Raw genomic sequence first — 23,114 nt, 5'->3', positions numbered from 1 at the left:
TGCCTGGCCCTCTTGTATGGGCACCATCAGAAGAGCATCTCACTGATGCCCAGAGGGGACTTAATGGCCGTGATGACCAACTTCATGGAGAAAATTATCACTCATTCAAACAAACTGGTAGTAAGCCAAATAGTTAAAAAAAAAAAGAATAAACCACTTTCTGTTCACACAGAGGAGGGACGCTCCTTCAGCCCCAAGTAAAGTGAATTCTGTGCTGAGTCCCTGCTCCTTCAGAAGAGGACCTGAAGGTCAGTTATTGCTAGCAAAACTGGAGCGGCCCTTCTCCAACTCGAAGATGTTTCATTGCCAACAGCTGGCTACTGGCTTGGCTTGAAGCCCTCTGAGGATGGAGGTGTGGCAGTGAGGCAGGCCGGCCCCACATGACCACTCCCACTGGCCCGGGTCCTGATGCCCCTCCAGCCAGTTCGGGTCACTCTGCTGCCCCTGAGAGGTCCTGAGGTGCCACACACCTGTAGTTGAGCAGAGGCTGTTAGCTGGGCTCTGCAGAGAGGGACAGCCACCAGGCTCACCAACCAAAACCTACGAAACAGGCGAAGCGCAGCTGTGCAAACAAGTGTGGCCCGATGAGAGAGGGGGACAAGCCAAGCCAGTGCCAGGTCAGGTGGGCCAGTATCTCTAAAGCGGAGACAGCGACCTCGGCAGACATGGAAATGAGCGGCTATAAGGCCACAAGTGCTGCCACCACCTCCTGTATCTACTGAGGCAGACACCAGGCAGCGGGAACGGAGGACCAGAGGGCCAGAGGGCACATGGCCAGCACAGGACGGCTCTCACCAGAGAAAGGACACTCAGACGCACGCCTGCCCTCGGGCTGCGTATCCTATGCCAGGTGGAGAACTTTGGAGCACGGGAAGGTTCCTGAGAACGGCTGGCACGCAGAGATAGGCAGGCAGGCACTGCTCCGCAGGCGGGTCAAGGACTCTGGGGAGGATGCCAGCAGCGCCACCTCCTGACTGCTGAGACGTGGGTGAGAACGGGCTTTATTGCACTTTTCGTTCTTAGGAAACAGGGATTGCCCTGCAGAGGTCCTCGTGGTTTGCAGAGAACACTGCACATCAATGGTAAAGAACAGGCAGAATCGCAGGTTGCCTCTGACTCCCAGGGAAGCCAAGTCCAAGGGCCGCCCCTGCATTGGGATCCTTGGGCCAAGTGGGCCAGGTCTAGCTTGAGCCCCGGGTGGCAAGCAGGCGAGATGGGGGACTTCCCGATGCCTGGGAAGGGCGTGCTCCTGGGAGGCTGGGTGTGCCAACAGGGAAACTTCTTGGCACAGAGCAGACTCCACAAAGGCCGGACCCTAGACCTCAAGCTCTACTGTGCCCTACTATCCTTGCTCCTACTTTGGGACCAGCCTAGCCCAGAGGAGCAGAGGTGAGGAGCTGGGCCTGGAGCACCTCTGGATGCAGCTCCACAGCATAAACTCTCAATAACAAAGGATCTAAGAGGGTGGGGAAGGAAAGAGCAGTTTACATATCAGAAGTTGGTTTTGAAACAGTCTTGTTGCGCTCAGGAAACTGGAGGCATTAGCATGCAGAGAGCCCAGCCAGGCTGTCTGTCCATCCATTCGGCTCTCAGCTCTTCATATATAAATGGGGTGGTACCGTTTGTGGCTGATCTTCTTCCTACAAGTCGGGCAAGTGTTGGCATTCTTCAGTGAGTCACGGAGGCACTGGCTACAGAAGACGTGGCCACACTCTGTGGAGACAATGAGACGCCCATTCTGCACAATCTAGGAGAGAGAAAAAGGAACAGACTTTAAATGTGTCTTTGTCCCAGAGTACCTTACTCCATGGCTGTCACCGAGATGAGGAGCAGGAGGAAGAGCCAGGGTTATGGTGGGACCCCAATATCCCAGCAGAAGCTGCATAGAGGGTGACAAGGGATTACGGTGAACATCAGCTATCTGTGGTTAGGGACAGGACAGGGAACCCAAAAGACCACCTGCCACTTGTGCCCAGGACACTGACAGGCTCAAGCTGAGGACTGCAAAACCCAGAGGAACTGCCATGTTTGAGGCACACAGATCTTGGCGAGCCGGGCCACCCAGGCACAGCTGCAGACAGGGGTCACCCCAGAGGGCAGATTCCCAGGGTGGAAGCCACAGGTAGGTCACTCACCTCTGAATATCCATCCATGCAGATGGGACAGCTGACGGTGCCAGAAGGCCTAAAACCACAGTGCTTGATGTCAGTTTCTCAGCAAATCAACATCCAATCATCTTATTTGCCTCTCCCAAGCAGCGCGGCACCACCCGAGGCCCTCCCCCAGCCTGACTGCCTGGTCACCGGGATGGGAAACTTGGGGAACAGTCTCCTGCATGCCCGGGTCCTGTTAGTCCCAGGCTCACGACACCAGCTCGGCCCCCACCACAGCACAGCAGCACTCAGGGCACATGGGTACCTCAGGCCTGTGGTGCCATCATCCCGGGCATTTCTGGGAGCATGAGTGGTGACGTACACATCCCTGTCCCTGGACAGCTCCTCATCGTCACTGCTCACCACACAGCTGTCAGTGTGGTCCTGGCGCAGCCTCCTTGCAGTCCTCCTTGGCCGCCTTCTCTCTAGAGTGAGAGCCGATTTTCAGGGCACTGTGCCCTGGGCCTCTGGAGACCCCCACCCCGGGACAACCATCAGAGAGACTTCTGCCCCTCCAGCGCCACCTGCCCGAGGCCTCCCTCTTCCCATCGCCACCCCAGCCGCTGCTGTGCAGCCAGCCAGCCATGAAGGGAGCAGCTCACAGGACATGGTACTGTGGTTCTTTAGCAGGCCTAGGGGACGGACTGCGAGTCTGACCCCAGCAGTCACAGGCACCTTCTGCTCTTGGTTCTCACTCCTGAAGATGGTCTAGTGAGGCCTGTAGCACCACAGCCCCCAACCATGCCGATTCCTTCCAAACCCAGAGAAAAAGGACACGGAACCACTCACCTTCAATGATCTTTGAAAAGGGGGGAGAAAAAAGAGAAAGTGCAATCAGTATGACTTCAGTGGCTGACACACTTAAAAGTTCCTAGCACGAGACCCTCTGGAGAACCCTTGCCCAACCCAGGGGACCCATGCACACCTGGTCAGCCCCACGATCCCTGAGGGTCACTGCCTCCCAGGCGCTGACACAGGGTCCCGCTGGTGCTGGCCAGCAGTGTCCTGGCACCTGAGCACAGCTACACCAGGCCCTGGATGTGTGACCTTGAGATGACTTATGACCTGGAAGCTGCTTCCTGTTCTCAAAAGCAGAAACCCAGTGCCCACACCTTACCGTGCCACCACCAAGATGCAATGAGACAGAGGACTCTCAGCACAGGGCCAAGGACCAGAGCGCAGTAAACGCCAACCACTACCAAAGACAGAGGCTATCAGAATGGCTAAAGGAAAGGTCAGGTGGGGACGGACTAGGGAGCAACATGCCCAGGGCGGACCCAGATGCCCCACATCCTTGCCCCAGTGCTGAGAGGGCACATGAGGATGGTTTCTGCCACCTTCTGGTCAAGCTGGACACCGGCCATCTGAGGGATGGCCCATGTCCCTATCTTAGTCACCACACAACAGGCACATTCACAAGTGCCCTGCCCTGCAGTGACGGAGGTCTACCACCATCCGACACCCTGCAGCCATGCTCCTGCTGTCTGTCAGTCATGCTACTGCGAGGGCAAAGCTCCTAACAAGGAGAAGCAGCCATTGATAGCGACCCTTCAGCTCACGTGCCCCAGCAAGCCGTTTGTATCACTCCAAGCTCTGAAAGGTTCACCATTGAGGGCTGTGGCAGTGTCTCCTTAAACCCAGGGCACAGTGCAGGGACAATCCCACTCCTCAACTTCGGCCTGCAGCCAGCTCCTCCAGGCCCCCCAGTACCATGCACACATTCCTGCCCTGAGCTCCAGTCCTTAGAAAAGGCTTGGGGTTTGACTCCTCATGGTGGAACCCCGGTGCCCAGGCATGAAGGCCTGCCCTTTGCAGATGAGAAAAGAATCCCTTGGGGCCACTGAGCATGCTTCCCTCTTCCAGGGTGACATGGGATGCCCAGAAGGTAGGGCTCTGCCAACAGTGCTGGTCTCGGGGAAGGCCCAAGGTGTCTCCAGAGCTGTGGAGACACCAGAGCTGTGCTGACCCTGCATCCTTGCAATGCTTGCCAGGCAGAGTGTGCATGAGGCGCCACCAATGTCCACCGAAAGGGCCAACAGACAAGCACAAACAACTCAAGACTATGGTCTGAACGGCTGGACTCTTTCTTAGTTTTGGTTTTGTTTTTTTGAGACAGTTTCACTATGTAGCTCAGAGCAGCCTCTAGTGTTCCTCCTGCCTCACTCTCCTCTAATGCCGGCTGGGATAACAGGAGTGCAACACCATACCCAGGGAACTGCCCCAAGGGCACACACTCTGCTGTCTATTCTGTACATCTCTCTTTTTTATTTTTGTACTGGGGGTGACTCCAGTACTTTTGTACTGAGATTCATCCCAACCCCCTCCCCAGATGGAGCCTCCCTGTATAACCCCAGGCTAGCTTCAGGCTCCCCAGTGCTGGGATTACAGGTATGTGCTGCCACACCCAGCTTTGATTTTTGTTTTTTTTATAAGGGACTGAACTCAGGACCTTGTGCTTGCAAGGCAGGTACTGGCACTATTGAGCTAAATCCCCGGCCACCCCCAGCTTTAATTTTTAATTAGCACACACTGGCAATACAATTTACATTCATCACTAGTAGTTGGTACATGTACCCCTGCCCTTTCTTCTTTTGAGACAGTCTGGTTATTTTTGGTACTTGAGATCAAACTCAGGACCTTGCACTTGCCTGGCATGGATGGTGCCACTGAGCTACATCCCCAGCCTGAGATAGGATCTTACTAAGATGGGCTCAAACTTGATCCTCCTGCCTCAGCTTCCCAGAATGCTGAGATCGCAGGCTTGCAGGACTCTGCCCAGCTGGACTGACTCCGTTTCTGGAGAGCAAGAAACAGGCCAGGTCTTTAAAACCAAGTGGAAACATGAAGCAGGCACACCTGTCTGGTCACCTAAACCGCCTATCCATGCTTCTGAAGTACAAGCACAGTCAGAACATCCCATTTCTCATTTATCCGAGACTTGAGGAAGGCTGGGGATTTAGCTCAGTGGTGCCACCACATGCCTCGCAAGGACAAGGTCCCAAGTTCGATCCCGGGTACCAAAAAAAGGGGAATATTTATTTTTGTTTTTTGGGGCTTTTTTTGAGACAGGGTCTCACTATGTAGTTGAGACTTAACAGAAACTCACTATGTTGCCCAGGTTGGTCTCGAACTCACAGCAATCCTCCTGCCTCAGCCTCCCGAGTGCTGGGATTACAGACATGCGCCACCACACCTGGCTCAAGGGAATATTTATGAAGCAAAGGCTGTTAAGTCTGAAACAACTCCTTCTGGGCAAGTTGGTACACACTTGTAACCCCAGCTAAAGCAGGAAGACTGCAAGTTCAAGCCCCACCTAGGCAGCTTAGCAAGGTACTGTCTCAAAAACATAAACAAAAACAAAACCCACACTCAGCAGCTGAAGCAATTGTTAGATCTGCAGCCAGAGCCCAGGACTTGCCTCCCACAGCAGAACTGTCCAGCTATCACCCTTCCACCTACAGCATGCTGGGGGACATCCAGTCAGACCAATAGCTCCCAGATCTCACTCCCAGCAGCCCACAGGGTATGCACCCAGATTAACCAGGAGTGGAGAGCAGAGCAGGGTCCAGGCTGGAAATAGTGGGAAGTGGGAAAGTTCAGCAGGACACAAGCAAGAGCAGTCTGGGCAACCATGCAAAGATATGAGGACAGCAGTGGTGCGACCCTCCTGGCTCTCCCCTGGAGCAAGCAGAGACCAGGCCAGGCTTGATGTGCTGTGTGCCAAGTATCAGAGGACAGCCCTGGGCAGCAGCTTCAGCCCGACAAATGAAGCACTTCTTGGATTCCAGGGAGCACACGGGAACAAGAGTCAAGGTTCAACATGCACACCCCCAGAACGTAGGCACAAATGCCTATCTCCCAACCGCCCCTGAAGTCACCTGCTCTTGTGATGTGCTAGGGGTGACAACAGCACAGCCCAGTTGCTTCTAACCAACACCAGATGCCGTATCTGTTCCCACAGCTCCCTGTCCTACAAAGCCTCAAGGCTTGTCAGTGAAGACTGAGAAGTTCTAAGCAAGGCAGATGGCTTGCCCATGTTCTGAAGGTCAGTGACACTAAATCAGCCAGCTCCAGGGCTAGAGCACCACCCATTCCTGAGATGTGGTGTCCCTTGCCACACAACTAACACTGTCCAGTGGGGTCCCAGGCCCACAGATGTGTGTCCCTGCTCCACAGAGCTCATCTACCACAGCGAGCTGCTAATGATTTACAGAACCAGACCTTCCTGCACACTCCCCACCAGAGCCTTGCACAGGTGCTTTGGGACGGGGACATAGTCTCACAGGCACCATCCTCCCTGGAGTCAGGGTGGTCCAGGCACCAGGTAAGGCGGGGCTCCTGCTTTCCCCAAAACCGTGCTCACTGGCCACTGTGCCTGGAACCTAAGAACCTACTTGATGGCTGTGCAAGCAAACACACCCATTCCCTTCAGCTGGGAAGGCAGAAACTCACCAACTGGGCACTGCACCAAGTGGCAAGCACTCTGATCTCCCCAGCAGCACCCTACTGAACCAGCCACCTGTCCCCAGTGTACTGATGGAGTGAACATGGCCTAGTAACACACCCAATGTCACACAGCTGGTGCACACTGTGGAAACAGGGATGGAAAAATGTGTGGAACCCGGCAGTCTCCCCAAATTACTTCTATGCCCAGCTATGGAAAGACCAGAGTCACAAAACCTGCTCCCTTGGCAACAAAGCCACACAGATGGTTTCCTTGAAATATTTTTCAGGCTGGGTCCCAGTCAGTGAATGTCTAGGTTTCCTCAGCACAAGCAGTGACTGCGATCTGTAACCTGAGAGCCAGGTCTTCCGATGCCAGCACAGGCCAGGGACCCAACCATGAAACCAGCTGCCAGCCACCAATCACATAAACACTTACCACGACCGAGTCATTGTGAGTCAGGTCAACAACCACGGGCTCTAGTGATTCACACGTGAGGTCCACGATTTCGTCTCCAGCTTCAAAATAAAGCATGTCAGTGTTAGCCAAGGGTGGGCACGCGAGTCCTCTGAACTGGAGTGATTCGGATGCAGTGTGGGCCAAGCTTGATTGCCACACTAAAAACTCCCGGGGAACAAACACAGGGATCAAGATGGAAAAAACGTCCCAGCTATTCTGCTGAGATGGTCGCTTGGGTGCTAGTGGAAGCTCAAGGACCAGACAGTGGCAGTTATGTCTGGAAGGTGGGGACAAGGAGCAGTGAGCCTTCTGTTTATTTTTACTTACTTACTTATTATCGGGGATTGAACTTGAGTCCTTGCACTTGCAAGGCAGGTGGTGGAACCCGGACCCAACCTTCTGGTTTATATAAACCAAAGAAAAAGACCTACAGCCATTTGGTTTCTGGTTACTCTTAACATTAAAAAGCATGAGGCCTGCGCTGGGGATTTAGCTCAGTTGTTCTGTCACCTGCTTTGCAAGCACAAGGTCCCGAGTTCCATCCCCAGTATATATATAAAAAAAGGTGGGGCCGGGGATTTGGCTCAGTGGTTCTGGCACCTGCCTCGTGAGCAGAAGAACTTGAGTTTGAGCCCTGGTACAAAAAAAAAAAAGCATGAGGCTAAGATTTTTTAAAATGTCTTTTTTAGTTTTGAAGACTGGATCTAAGTTACCTTGTCAGATCTTGAATGTGTGATCTTCCTGCCTCAGCCTCCCAAGTAGCTGGGATTATAAGTGTGGCAAGATTTTTATTTTTATTTTCTTGAGACAGGGTCTCATTATGTAGTTCAGGTTGGCCCTGAATTCACTACATAGCACAGGCTCACAGTGCTCAAACTCACAGTGATCCTCCTGCCTCTGCCTCCTGAGTACTAGGATTATAGATGTATGCCACCACGCTCGGCAAGATTTTTAGAAACAGTTTCATTTAATATTTCATTAGGGAAAGTGACCTCCAATGCATTAACATGGCCTAACTTGTTCCTTTTTTCCTGTACAGGCACTCCTGTACGGTTTAATGACTGCGCAGACATACCACCTGTTTTTCTCTTGAACAGTTCTATACATCGTGTTGAGCCTGTCTTTTTTTGTACAGTTCACTTTGTTTATACAGTAGTGTCATATTTGATTGTATCATATAGCACTACATTGTTACACATTATAGCACTGCATGTAAGAACTATGAAAATCATAGCAAAGTCACCAAGGTGGACTTTCCTTGGACCACTTCTTTGTTCTGAATACTGTAATGTGCCCACTATAGACATACAATTCCCCATTTAAAAGCTGATTCATCTAACAACCTAGTCATAGGGATAGCGCTTGGTCATTAAGCGAGGTATATCTATCTGTATTTAAAGTTTCAGAGCCAGGCAATGGCAGATGTCTATAATCACAGCAGTCGAAGAGGCAGAGGCAGGAGGATCACAAATTTGAGCCCACACTGGGAAACACATTCATTTAAAATTAACTCATCCTGTCTCAACAATGGAGGGGGGAGCTGGACAGCTAGCTCAGTGTGAAGGCCCTGGGTTCAACCCATGGTACCACAAATAAAGAAACAAAAACGAAAAAGACAGAAATAAGTATAGCATAAACATCGCAGACATCCACCATACTTTACACAAACAGCCTTCACTCTATGAAGAACAGCTGCCTGCTCGCACAGCCTGCTCGCACATTGATGCATCAAAATCACGAGCCAGTCAGTGCCCTGGACGCATCTGCTCTGAAGACAAGGCAGCATGCCTGGGCCAGCTCAGCCCCCGCCTTGTGCGGGGAGAAGACTGCCCATAGGAAGACAGATGCCGCTTCCTGATCTGAGATGCTAAGTCCTCCACAAGACTATGCCTGTGTAATGCCACATGCAGGGACAGCACTAGCTTTGGGAGTTGAGGGCCAGGGTCTAGACAAAGTGGGGAAAGATTTTAGGATTTATGGCGAGAAGAGATCACACAGAGAATCCCAAGAAACGTAACTCTCAGCAGGCCGCTCCTCTGTAAGTCTACAGTGGTCCCAAGGCCAATGGTTCCTGCTCTGGTGTGCACTCCCTGAACAACCTCATTTTGAGGGAGGAGGGCACTGCTACAGATGGCGCTGAGGGTGTCATGTACCAAGTGAGAATACCACAGGCTCTAGCACTGACCTGCATGCTGCACTCCTGTAAGTGCTCTGGCATCACAGTTAGAAAAACCACCTTAATATACACAGAACAAAGGACACAACTCTGGCCATCTGACAATTTACTCAGTAGACAGAAAGGAAAACCCAATCTGGCCTCTGTCTAAATCAAACTTGAGAGACGGGCATGGTGGTGCACGCCTATAATCCCAGCACTCGAGGCTGAGACAGGAGGATCGCTGTGAGTTCGAGACCAGCCTGGGCTACATAGTGAGTTCCAGGTCAGTCTCAACTACATAGTGAGACCCTGTCTCAAAAAACCAAAATAAAAAAACAAACCAACCAAACTGGCCACAGGAACTCAACTGGTTAAGTTTGCCTTCCTGGGAGTTTTGGTCCTAATGAGAAGCCTTACACTTTATAAGGCAAGCATATGCAGGATGCTTTCAAACAGAAGAGGTGGCCCAGGGCAGTCTCCCTGCAGCTGCCTTACCAGCAGGGAGCTGAAGAACTGGCCCAGCTGAGCGGCTGCTTTAAACCCACGAAGATCCCAGGGGACCAAAGACACAGGTGGGTAAAGGCAAGACTGCACAGGCTTTGTGAAGACACTCACACAGCTTCAACGGGCAGGCCCCAGTGTTCTTTCCTGACCTACAACTTTATGTCTGAGGCCCCCCATTGCTCCACTGGAGGGAGGAGATGGGCTCAGACAGCACAGAACACGCACAAGAGGCTGGGCGAGTGGGTGGACGGCAACGTGGGTGCTGCCTAGGCCTAGGGTGTGTGCTCCCTCCGACCACACCATCTCCGCTTTAAGGCCGGGGTCCAGTGTCCCAGGCAGTCTTACCCGTTTCCACGAGTTCTATGGGTTCTGCTTCCAAGGCAATCTCAGGGGTGGAGCCTGCTTCCCGAGTTCTCTTCTGGGCTTGTCTAGAATTTACTGTTCCACTGCGTCGCTTTCTCTGAGGGTGTCAAGGGGAAAGGAAGAATAAAGAGGTCAACATAGGAATGATTCAGCCGAGGAGTACAAAGCCAGTAAGCAGCCCTCAGGTTGGGATCCTTTCATAACCCAAGACTCATGCACACTGAATGCTGAGAGAAACCATCTGAAATGCAGTGACTAGAAACTCCAGAGTAAAATGTTTTCATTAAACCATCAGTCTGTACGGATACGAAGTGTCCCAGTGCTCAGATCCCCTCTACCTGTCCTGATTCTCAGTCATGAGCCCTGCTGGCCCTCACATCAGGCAACCTGGGATACTTGTCCCAAAGTGTAAAGTTCTTTACCAGCCCCAGCCTTGCAGAGCTGCTGCAGGACGTGAGCTGACACATGAAAAGTATGGGGCTCAAAGATGGTCTCCTTGTCCCAATTCCAGATGCCTCATAAGGTGCAAACTGTTCCTAGAAACTCGGAAGGACTGTTTACAAAGGGAAGATTTGCATGAGACAGAGAACACCCACAACCAGCCCAACTCCCAGGCAACAAACAAAGAAAAGCTTAATTCCTTGTGCATTCTGACTATTGCCCTAACAAACTCAGCTTTGGAACTAGACGCTCACTTGGTACCTCTTCCCAAGGATCCCCTGGGGGCCCAGAGGCAAGTGACAGCCGCCAGAAACTCACAAAGGGAACCAGGTGCCATAGGTGCCTGGAATCCCAGAGGTTCAGGAGGCTGAAGCAGAAGAACTCCAAGTTGGATCCCAGCCTAGGCAATTTAGAAAGACCCTGTCTTAAAAAGCAAAAAATGGCTGAGGAGGTAGCTCAATTCTCTGGGCACAATCCTCTGAACCATGAAACAAACAAAAACAAGGAAATCACATCACCCAGGGGAGGGATGGGGAATGTCACTCAGTGGCAGAGTGCTTGCCAGCATTCTCCAGGTCCTGGGTTCAAGCCCCTGTTTTCTTGAGGTGGGGGCACACGGGTCAGACATGAGTGCTTCTGAGGGAGGAACGGCTCTTTGCTTCAAGGGCACTGATCCTCCAACAACAACCAAGTTCCACTGCCAGCTTTCCAGAACTACTGAAAAGTCACCTCCATCCAAAAGGACACCCATCCCTTCCCTCCCACAACAGGTTAGGGGACTGGTCCTCCTCCACCCCTACTTCTTGAGGGCAGACGGGTTATCTCAAGATGGCTCTTCAGGCAAAACCGTTCTTCTGCCTGTCCATTACTGGGATCATGACTCTCCTGTTCACCAGCTGAGCTAGTAGAGGCTCACAGCTCTGGGTGAAGGTGGACAATCCAATCACAACCATGGAAATTATTTAAGCCCTTTTAGGAATTTAAACCAGTTTATTATTTTGATTTTTTGTTTTTAAAGCAGGATCCTGCTATATTTGGTCCAGGCCAACCTTGAACTCACTATATAGTCCTACTGGCCTCAAACTCATAACCCTCCTGCCTCAGCCTCCTGAGTGCCAGGATTAAGGCATGTGCCACCATGCCCAGCAGCCAATTATTTCCCCTCTCCTCACACCCCCGCCCTCCATAAAGCCAACAATGTTTGGCCTGCCCAGATTTGGTCTGCACAGAGACAGAGCTCCTGAGAGAAGGCTAAGAACATCTATTTCCTGCAGGTGAGCAAGGGCAGCAATCTCCAGATAAAGGCCAAGGGGAGGCAAGGGCAGGTCTAGGGACAGAGTCCACTGGGTACAAACAGCAACAGCAGGTACAGAGGCTCCCAGCTGGCCGGAAGTCATCAGGAGGAGAAGGAAGAGCAGGAACCACAGGAGGAGTCCTGCCCTGTTCACTCCTCCCATCACTGCCCCTCCCCAACTTGATAGGCCTGCCAGACAACGAAGTAAGCCTGTACTGAGTTTGGATCAGATTAGCAACCTTCAAGAGCTGACAGAATCTGCTCTAGAGCTCAAGGAGCTCCAGAAGACATGGGGGTTGCACCAACCGCAGCTGCCTCAGGGTGATGACAGCTTAAATAGCAGTCACAAAACTGTCCTGGTCACTCGCAGGAGTTAGCCCCTCAGCAGGGCAATACCTTCAGGCTCATGGTGAGCACAGGTAAGCCACACAGAAGGGTTAAGGGAAAACTGAGCTGCAAATAACTAAAAAACTCAAGAGCCTTCATTTTTCCAGGACATGGACCACTGTTCTGAAGGTATGGACCACAGGACCCCAAGGTCTTCTCAGCCTTCTGTCTGTCTTGGGGCTCTCCCTCTAGCACCTGGAACTCAGCTGGGATGAGCAGGCTGGTGTAACCAACAGAAACACACTTCCTAGAGCCAGGGTCGCATAGAAGCCTCTTATGGTCCACACTTTAACATGCTACAAGGAACAAAGTAGTTGCTTAGCCCTGAAAATAAAATTCACAAGCTGCTAAAACTTACTGTACTCATTGTGCTCTCTGGCTCCAAACTACAGAAAAGGAAGCAATCTACACCGAGGTTTACAGTGAAGTCTAATGTTCTCAGCCTCTCATGCCCACTGGTTACTCATCTTCCAGCTTACAGAGAATTTGGAGCCAGGCAGATTTCCAGTATCTTGAAGTTCTGAAAAACAAAGATAACAACTTGATAAATGCTGGCACCTGCACTGTTGACAACAAAGTTCAGATCAATAATTTACCAGTCCTTTTTGTCATCTGGGCACTCTGCCAAACATTTCATGCAATTTAAGTTCACAATATCAATTCTTCTTAGGAAATAACTTGCACCACTGAGCAAGTTATCCTCAGCCAATGAAATAATGTCTGTTGTACACAGGACCACTTTATCCCAAAACCTGAAATCAGAACCACAACATCTCCTGCTTGCCTGCTTCAAGGGGACCGAACTCAGGACCTCATGTACTCTACCATAGAGCCACACCATCCACCCAGACTGCCCCTTACAGGCAAAAGTGCCTGCTAACACCCACATCTGCCCACACCACCTTCTCAGCAATGAGGAAACCCCAAGCCTCAGGCTCTTCAACGTTGACTCCAGTCACCCTCCAAAGGTGTGGGGCGTTGGAGGAGACAAGAGCCATCTCCTCCCAGCACCCAGCAGGAAGCTCCCCAAATGGCCCTAGCATGCCCAAGACCATTCCGATCACTGCATGGTTCCAGACCACTGTAATTCCTGGGTCCCAATAGCTACTTGTTTCTGGTCCCGGTAAGTGCCTTATATTTGGACACACTTGCACAACACAGGCTTTTTTTCCCCTTGAAAATTATCATTCCAAGTCAAGGGTATTCAAAAATGAAGGATCTTGGGCTGGGGATTTAGCTCAGTGGCACCACACCTGCCTCCCAAGTGTAAACTGTTTGATCCCTAAAAAAAAAAAAAAGGAACTTGCCTCAAGTCCACAATGAGTAAATAGCACAGCCTCGATTCACAGGGAGGCATCTGATGCCAGATCACATTCTTAGAATACTGTTGATGCTAGAATCAATTTTTTCTTTTTGGTACCAGAGATCAAACTAGGATCCTTGTGCTTGCAAGGCAAGCAGCAGAACCCCTGAGCTAGATATCCTGGCCCACCAGAATCAATTTTAACATAGAAAACAGTGTTTCTAGAAAGGAACCTTTGCTTCCCCCTTCTTTTAGCATCCCTGTCCTCCAGCCCTCCCTGGGAGCAAAGGGCCCAGCATCCTTCCGTGCAGAGACAAACCCAGCAGTCCCTTGTGATCACAGAAGGAGCAGGACTTGGGAGCCACAGTGTAATGGCTAATGATGGCCTCACCACCAACACCAGAGCAGCAGTCAGTCCTTACTGGCTAGATGCGATGACTCCAAAACTTTTCATTGAGAAACATGTACACCAAGGTATATATAGCTGGCTATTCTGAAATAATGACTGCGCTCAGACAAAACCCTTTTTTGGGGGCTGGAGGTGTTGCCAATGGCAGAGCACTTGTGTGGCATGTGTGAGGCATTGGGTTTGATCTCCAGCTCCACAGAAACAAAACCAAAATGAAAACAAACCACAAAAATCCCACACTTCTTTCAAAGAGGAAGGAACAGTGAACACAGGATAAAGATAGGCTGAGGGTCCTGAAGCAGCCAGGGAGCTGGACATAGGAAGTGACACCAAGGACCAAGGCAGATTTGCACTCCAGGCCCAAACTATGCTGAGGACCAATGGGTTGCCAGGAGAAGCTGCCAGCTCAGAAGACCAGAAGTGACAGAGCTACTCAAGAAACAGCTGAAGGAAGGATGCCCCAGGGAGGGACTGTGGGAACAGCAGAAGTGACAAAGGTTCAGATCACAAATCACACCCCAAGAGCAGGCCAGTCAAGGTCTTCAGATGCAGATCATGACTGAGACCTGCAGTTGGAGAGATGGCACCCATGTGCCCAAGGAAAGAGGAAGACAAGTGAGACTGCGGCCAGGGAGGAGACCACAAGTGACCACAAGGCTCAGGTGGCAGCAGAGTACAGGAAAGTGACTGGCTGCAAAGGAGACAGGTGGGCTTTGGGGCTTTCTGGTCTACTTCACCATACTGTCACTGTTAGGATTTTTTCTCCCAGTAAAGCCACCACAGCAGGAATATGACATACACAGATGTGTGCCTGGCATCTGCCTGTGGGTTTAACATGTATATGGACTGTGATATGGCTAGAAACAAACAGGCAAGCAAGAAGAGTGCAGGCCAAGTGTGGTGTGCACATCCTGTAATCTCAGTACTCTGGAGGCTGAGGCAGGAGTGTTACCAGTTTGAGGCCAGCCTGGGTTATATAGTGAAACCCTATCAGAAAACAAAAACAAAATGGCAGTGTTAGCCAATCCCAGACCTCTGCATTCCTGAGTAAAGAAAGGAACAGCAGAAAAGGGAAACGGGGCGGGCCGGGGGAACGGCACAGGCACAGGTGGGCAAGGCACAAAAGAAATAAAATGAAGCTCACTTCTTATTTCACTGTGGTAAGGCCTCATCTGTGTGCTCAGTGTGGTTTCTAGCACCCAACGGCAATTTTGTCTGGGACAGGAGCTATACCAGGGACTACATGGGGCCACTGCTCAGTACACACAGTTAAGTCCAGGATGCTACGGATACAGACACCAAGTCCACCCACACCCGAGTTTCTCAAAGGAAACGGCAGAGTCTGCATCTCACCTGCACACCTCTCCCCATATAATCCCTGGATTATATGCACCTAATGCAAAGTAAATACTACATGAGTAGTTGTTATACTATATAAAGAAATAATGAGAAATTAGGCATGGTGGGCACACCTGTAATCCCACCACTTGGGAGGCTGAGGCAGGCTTGAGTTCCAACCCGTCCTGGGCTACCTCATGAGTTCCAGGCCAGCCTGAGATATATAGCAAGACCCTGCCTCAACCAAAATAAAGAAAGATAAATAATGACAAGGAAAAAACAAGTTTGTATATGTTCAGCACAGAAGCATTTTTATCCCAAGTATTTATTTGGTGCTGGGATCACTGAGACAGACAGAAGTGCCTGACTCTCATTTGTCCCTGAACTGGATGGATGGGGTGTGACTTGGCTGGTGGCCAGCATGAACCCACCCACCCCGCATTGGGCCAGGAGAGTTTGCATCAGGTCCTTTTTGGTCATCAAACTGCCATTCTTCATTCCAACTGAAGTGCAGCCAGGCAGCATAGTACTCCCTCTCCTCAGACCATACTGTTGCCTTTTGGGGAGCAGAGAGGGGCACCCTGGTGTGGCTGAGATAAGGAAGGGAGGGTGCTGGGCCCCTTATTTGCATACCCAAGGCTCACAGCAACTTTCCAGAAGATTTCCTGGTTTGGGGCCTCACCCTGACTACACAGGCCTGCAAAAGGCTACATAAGCAGAACTTCCTAGGCACCTCTGAGCTTTTGCCCAGGAGGGAACCCTCCTGTTTTGGTCCCCACCATGCTGCAGCACAGAGTCTGTTGAAGACTCACATCAGTGTTCCTGTAAATCTGCTCATGATGATTTCTGGGATAGTGTGGGTTCCCAAAAGTCCTGTACATCTATTATCCTGAGTAATGTGGACAGAGACAGCCATGAGCAGCAGTAACCAGCTGCTGGCTATTTCACTGTAGGCATCTAGCATTACCTGATGTTATCTGATGTCAGGACTGCTAGCAGAGCTGCACACTACAGACTCATGATTTCAATCTGAATCAAGCAAAAGAATCCAAGGAGGAATGGCCTCCTGCATGCTAGGTAATCCCTCAGTGCTAACTGCTTACCTACATCCCTAGTCCTTCTAAGTATTTTTTCTTTTTGTACTGGGGATCAAACTTAGGACCTTTCTCTTGCAAGGCAGGTGTGGTACTACTGAGCTAAATCCCTGACCCTTCTTCTAAGTATTTCTTATCCTCGGTTGAAGCTATAGAAATAGAACCCATGGATTTGAAGAACCAACTGTGTATAGTTTATCAAACAAAAGACCAACTCATGGAGAGCATATTCTAACTGAAAAGATGCACCTATTTTGATAAAAACAAGCACTACAGTGTATTTACTATAATAGTAATGCTCTTAAGGAGGCAAAAAGATAGGAAAGCAGAAAAAAAGATTATTACGTGAATCCAATGAAGTTAACCTTCACTAGGCAACTCAAAAAGCCAGCCAGCTCCAAAAGACCTAAGAATACCCTGAGGGTTCCCACATGATCACAAACACTGCCCACAGAATATGGTCCCAAATCATCATCTGAAGTTATGGACTCCTGCTCAATGGAAGAAGTTAAGAAACACTAACTGCTACTTTGAGCTTGCTCATGGTTGTGGGCTCCAGAAAGGTCCACAGCCTGAGGATGGGGAATGGTGTGAATGCTGTATCAGCCCTTAGGGGCATGGCTCTCACACAAGAAGTCCACAGAGATAGCTGGCAGATGCTTCCATGTGTAATGCGCAGCTTGGTCCAGCTGCAGTTATGGTTTAGACCTTAAACATCCCCTAAAAGATCATGTGTTGAAGGCTTGGTGCCCAGCTGGCCATGTCATTGGGAGGTGGTGGAGACTTCAGGGGGTAGGGCTAATGGAAGGAAGTTGAGTGTGCCTTGGACCAGGCTTTGGCTGGCTCCTTCCTCTTTCTCTTAGCTTCCTGGCACCCAGCCTTGTAAGCACCTGGCTCTGCCACACACACCCCCAGGTCTGGCCTTACCACAGGTCCAAAGAAACAAAATGACCGGGGACTGAAAACTCTGAAACCATCGGCCAAAATTAATCCTTCCTCTTTGTTAAGTTCTGGTATTTTGTCAGTGACAAAAGATGATTAACACAGCTGGGTTCATTTTCTGTGATCATCTAGTCTCTCTCACAGAGAAACTGAGATCAGGAAAATCAAATTCACATTATGTTCAAAATTGTTCCCTACTGCATCAATCCCACTGGGACAAATCCTTGCTTTCAAATAAGGACTTCTAGCAGAAGCAACTGCACTTCACTCCAGGTACCCTGGGTATCACCACCCTCCCTGGGTTCTTTCCCATCACAGTGTCACATTCTGTAGAGGGTAAAAGTCCTACCACTCCTAGCCTACACCTCAGGAGATTTGTATCCACCCTTACAAGGTCTATCTCAAGGTTACTTTAATTCTCTCTTCTGAATTCCAATTTCATCACTTCTTTTACTGCAGTCCCTTAACTTAAAAAACATAACTCTAAATCGACTATTACCCTAAATAAGCACAGCACTTGGCACAGCATATAAATAAATTTTCCCCAGTGATATTATAACTAATGAATTATTGAACTCACTAAATGTTTGAAAGAGATGGAAGAGAAGTGTAAGAAACACCAGGGTGCTTTTCTTGGCAGAGGGGTTCTAAAGATGGGGAAATAGCCAGGCTCAATGGCCCAGGAGTGCTGGAGTTACAGGGGTGTACCACAACAGGCCCTAGGAAACAAATCTAGAACAGATGAGCACCACGGAAGATCAGAAGACAACATCTCTACTTGACATGTTTCCAACTTGCAGGAGCAGTAAAAGACCAGAACAGAAACCCAGAAGGTGCTTAGAAGCTAGATGTGGTGGCACATGCCTGTGATCCCAGCTACTCAAGAGACTGAGACAGGAGGATTGAAAGTTTAAGGCCACAGACTGGAGTGGTGGCGCTTGCCTATAAACCCCAGCCCTTGGGAGGCTGAGGCAGAGGATTGCCAGGGAGGTGAGTTCAAGGCCAACTGGGGCTACACAGTGAGACCTTGTTTCAAAAAAAAAAAGGCCAGGATTTAACTCAATGGTTCCACAGCCTGCCTTGCAAGGTCCAGAGTTTGATCCCTGTACCAAAAAAAAAAAAAAAAAAAAAAAGTTCAAGGCCAGCCTGGGAAACTTAGAACAACCTTATCTCAAAATAAAACAAATAGGGCTGGGAATGTGGCTCAGGGCTCCTTGGATTCAATCACCAGCGTGCAACCCTCTCCCCCAAAAGGCACAAATATTGGTAATGGTTACAAACCTGCCATAGCAAGCAGCCAAATTTAGCAAGTTTGACTACAGAGATGAGGTACAGCAAACAGGGAAGACCCAGGCCCTGCCCCCTCCCCAGGTTGAAAGGAGGAGGAGAAATCTCAGGAATAACAAAGTTTTTCAGGAACACAATGCAGTCACTGAGAATCAACTTTCTTGAAAATATATATAATTGGACCCCTTCTTGGGAGAAAAGAAAAATTATTATCCTCCCAACCTGGGAACAGTAAAATATATAGGTAAGTCATTTCAAAATAAGATACTGATCACATAATACAATCTTTGACCATCTTTTATATACAGCACAGAATTACTCTGCATTTTATTAAGCACCCCAAATCTTTTCCAGAAATTGTTGGGGGTGCCAACTACCAGCCATAGACCTTGCTGAAACCTTGCCTTACAAGAGCTAGTAGCAGGGATTACAGGCATGTGCCACACAGGTCCCAGCTCCAAGACCACTAGCCTCATCCACCTTTCTAATAATACATCCTTCTCACAGCCACAGTAATTTTAACACAGCCAACTGTGTTCCTTCCCAGCTTAGCATTTAATGGTATGGCATGCAGTAAACTGTGAACTCCTTTATGTGAAGGGCACCCCAAAGACCTCTGGGGCCTCATCCCTGCTTACTTCCTTCATCCAGACCCAACCCTCACCACATTTCTTGCACCCTCTAATTTGTAGTGCAGGGATTTCCTTTCATGTTCTCCAACCTCCCTCAGGCCCAGAAGGGCTAGCACTATGCCCACCTTGTTGCTAGTTATACCCCAAGCAGAAAGCTCTGCATGCAGAAGACCTTGATATAGTACTATTTTCCAGTATTTAAAGGCATGCATTCTCAAAAACAGCGCAAAATCTTACTCTATGTACAGATCACAAATATACACGAAATAGTTTTATATATATATACACACACACACACACACATACATGGCAGTAAAGGGCCAAGGACTTAGCTCAGCAGCACACTTGCCTGGGAAGTGTGAGGTCCTGAGTTCGATCCTCTGGTACCAAAATACCAAACAAAAATGGCAGTAAAAGTTCATGGAGGTGGTGATTAGGAAATCAATGCCCGAAAAAGCTCCTTACAGAGATAGGTAATTAAGGTTAGCCAGGCATGGTGGCACACGCCTGTAATCCCAGAACTTGGGAGGCCCAGGGAAGCTTTGGCAGGCAGATCGCCAGGAGTTCAAGGCCAGCCTAGGCTATTCAGTGAATTCAGGCATTTATTTATTTTGCCTCAAAATAAATAAATAAATTAAATAAACAAATAAACAAACCAAAAAGGTGATGAACACTATTAAAACAAGATTCTCTGTCTTTGTTTTTTGAGACAAGGTCTGGCTATGTAGTTCAAACTGGCCTTGAACTGGAGGCAATCCAGTCTCAGCCTCCCGCTGGGATTACAGTGGTGGCAAAAAGGGCTTTTAAAGCAAGATTCTGGAATGCGAGTTGGCATACAAAAATAGGAAATACAAAAGCCAGCAATTACAATTCATCTCGCGCAGGTAGAACTGAATCCAATGGTCTCTCCATTAAAAAGCAAAATCGGGCCGAGGATGTAGTTCAGTGGCACAGTACCTGCCTGGCAAGTGCGAGGTCCTAAGTTCGATCCCCGGTAGCAGCAACAAAACTAAACAAACAAAAAAAAGCAAAATCACCAGGAAAAACAAAAGATTCCCTTCCACACATTCAGAAACTAGACTAAATCTGCTGCCACCTAGCTGGCTGTGTGATCTTGTGTCCAACTATCTCACCTTTCCGGGTCCCAGTTTCCCGAACAGTCGGGCAGCCTAAACTGAGCGCATGGCACGGTGGTACGCAGAGCTGAGACCCCAGGTCTGGCTCAATAACTCAATGGATAAGAACCAAAATAAACGCTACGATGGGCCCTGAACACCGACAAGAACCAGACAAAGACTAAAATATCCACCAACGTGGCTCGCCAAGCTCTGCTCTTTTCCTCCTCCCTGTAAGGTCTAAAAGGTGGGCAAGCGGTGTTTACCGGGCACTGACCGTCGTACACCCGTACGCCGGGGCTCCGAAGGCGAGGGGCCCCGAGGCCCAGCCACACGTCTCACTCACCTGGGAGCCCGGAGGTAAGGCCCCACTCAGCGCCCGGAGCCGGGTCTACCCCCCTGTACCCGGCACCTTCGGCCCAGAACGGCCCCGCCACGCGGCTCCTCGATGGCGGGGCGGCGGCGCGGGCACACAAAGGAAGCATCGTCATCGGGAAACAAATGAGCTTGTCTAGACCTCCCCTCGAACTGCGCGCCCCCGCCTGGCTCTTCGAGTGACCTTGGGCGCGTCCCACCCCTTCCCGTGCCTCAGTTTCCCTCCTTCGGCAGCAGACGCGGGCCCGCCGAGCGGAGTCCAGCTTCACATGGCGGCCTACCCACTTGGGACGCCAGCGCCGTGCCGGACCCGGCCTGGGCACCCGCTCAGACTACGGCGAAGTGGGCGGAGTCGGCCCAAAGCTCCAGAGAGGCCCCGCGCTGGTGCCGGGTTCGAGCACTTCCAAGCCGCGCCAGACGAGCGCCGAGGCCTCTAAAGGCTACAAAACCGCCCGAAAGCCGCTTCCCCCCGGCCTGGACGTGCCGCTCCTTTCCCACGAAGGCTGCCCTTAACTGTAGCTTACCTAGTCACTGTCGCCAACCTGCTGGACCTAGGCAGCACCTTCGGGAGCCGCCGAGCAGACCCGCTCAAGCAAGACTCCGCCGTCTCAAAGCGACCCACTTCCGCTCCGCAGGAGTCTTCCCCGCCCCTCACGAATTTCCATTGGCTGCTTCTGCCTCTACGCCCCTGCTCCACAGGCTAAGGAGGCTTGTTTTCAATTCTATTGGATAAGGAAACCGTCATCACCTCTTTGAAATGCGCCTTCTTCCGGCCCCGCCCACGCTCGTGCGCCCGAGCTCCCACTTCCCGCGAGAGCGCCCTGGCGCCGCTCTGCCCGCAAGGGTTCTCGGGAGTCGATTCTGCTGCGGCGGAAGCGCTGTCTGCGTCTGGTTGACCCTTTAACCCCGGGTGGTGGTGTCTGAAGCCGCTGAGCCACGCCTTACCGTGCTCACCAGCGGTTGTACCCCTTGCCGGACTGGGCCGGCTGGCGGCGTGGAGAAAAACATGAGTTCCCGCCAGCCAGTCCGTGCCCCTCTCCGGGCCTCAGTTTCCTCTCCTGTTAAGGAAGCCTTTGTGAGGAAACAGCTCCGCAACCTGCAGTATCTGATAATCCGCCCGATCCACACCCCTCGTGCCAGGCCCTTGCATACTAATGGTTGGAAGAGATCCGGGAGCTCCGCCTCACCCCTCTATCGGTGGGGACCCGAGCCTGGATCTGGATCTGGGAGGAAGCGGCGTCGAGCTGGGGACCGTGGGACCGGGAAGAAGGGTGGGGACCGGGTCTTGGAGGGCCCAGGCGCCAAGTCACCTGCGGAATCCAGATTGTTTGGCGACAGCAGGTGTCGGGACCAGAAGAACGACCTGGGGAAGAAGGGCTGTGGCCCCGCAGAAGCCACTCTCGGGTCTCGAAGGCAGCTGTGCAACTCCCAGGGTCGAGAGATTGCGGCAGCCTCCCCACCTGACTTTGAAATCCCGCTGCTTAGGCAGATCACTGTTTCCTTCGCCTGTGTGAAGAGGATGTCAAAGGAAGAATTTGGAAACCCGTTTGTGGGTATGGACCAGAATCAGACTAGAGAGCTGAGTATGGGTTTCTTCAGCTTTGGTCCCCAGGCTGGATTTGGATCTGGATTTAGTGAAGGGGGAGTTGCTGTTGTGTAGGCTAGACTCATGGCCATCCTCTCTGGTCCCTAGGTGTACTCAGGCAGTGTGTGTGTGAAGGTATCTCAGATGCTTGGGATAGGTTTGTTAGACAGGGCTTCACCCTGGAAGACTGAGTCACTAATGGGAATGACGAAGCAGATCAGAACCAGACCGTTGATCCAGGCAAGGTAGTCCACACCTGTAATCCCATCACTCCAAAGGCTGAAGCTGGAGCATCTTCAGTTCCACCAGGCCTGCCTGGACTACACAATGTAGGGGGCTCCCTAGATAAAAGATAGGATGAAAGCCTCATGGAGCTTTATTAAAAATTAACAAAGCTGGGCATGGTGGTGCATGCCTGTAATCCCAGCACTTGGGAAGCTGAGGCAGGAGGATCGCTGTGAGTTCAAGACTGCCTGGGCTACATAGTGAGTTCCAGGTCAGTCTCAACAACATAATGTGAGACCTTGTTTCAAAAAAACAAACAATAAGAGCTGGGGATTTAGCTCAGTGGTGCTGCCACCTGCCTTGCTAATGCAAGGTCCTGAGTTTGATCCCCGGTACCAAAAAAACAAAAATAATAATAATAATAAAACACCTCTAACCTCTGCAGCTAGACAAAAGCAGCAATTAGAAAGACAGAGGCAACTGGGCTTGAGCAATTAGGAAGACAAAAGTGAAGAAACTAAGTCTGGGAAGCTCCCTGGTAGCATAATAACATAAGAATCTGAAGTGGGCAACTCACCCGTCTGGGGCTTTCTCTCAATAAATTTT

The 23,114-nt window shown here is 50.7% G+C and overlaps 1 protein-coding gene across 3 annotated transcripts; it reads right to left on the bottom strand.

The window, feature by feature from the left end:
- Nucleotides 1–1,160: 1,160 nt before the first annotated feature.
- On the bottom strand, nt 1,161–21,405 carry Rnf4 (ring finger protein 4). Of its 3 annotated transcripts, XM_033758847.1 has the most exons (9): nt 21,223–21,405; nt 20,166–20,217; nt 12,562–12,723; nt 10,064–10,178; nt 7,036–7,115; nt 2,943–2,952; nt 2,419–2,578; nt 2,136–2,184; nt 1,161–1,747 (listed from the first exon to the last, which is right to left on the bottom strand). In XM_033758847.1, the coding sequence occupies exons 3-9, from the start codon at nt 12,568–12,570 to the stop codon at nt 1,598–1,600; spliced, it is 573 nt and encodes a 190-aa protein (XP_033614738.1). In that variant the 5' UTR covers nt 12,571–12,723; nt 20,166–20,217; nt 21,223–21,405; the 3' UTR covers nt 1,161–1,597. The 3 variants fall into 3 exon arrangements, with proteins under 3 accessions (XP_033614738.1, XP_033614737.1, XP_010640034.1); XM_033758846.1 differs by lacking the exon at nt 20,166–20,217; XM_010641732.3 differs by lacking the exons at nt 20,166–20,217; nt 21,223–21,405 and adding an exon at nt 20,670–20,758.
- Between the last annotated feature and the right edge of the window lie 1,709 nt (nt 21,406–23,114).

The sequence above is a fragment of the Fukomys damarensis genome, unplaced genomic scaffold, assembly GCF_012274545.1.
Source record: "Fukomys damarensis isolate Sample0158 unplaced genomic scaffold, DMR_v1.0_HiC HiC_scaffold_35, whole genome shotgun sequence".
In the NCBI taxonomy this organism is placed as follows: Eukaryota; Metazoa; Chordata; class Mammalia; order Rodentia; family Bathyergidae; genus Fukomys; species Fukomys damarensis.
Note: the sequence above shows the minus strand (reverse complement) of the source record. Positions and strands in the feature narration are given on the sequence as shown.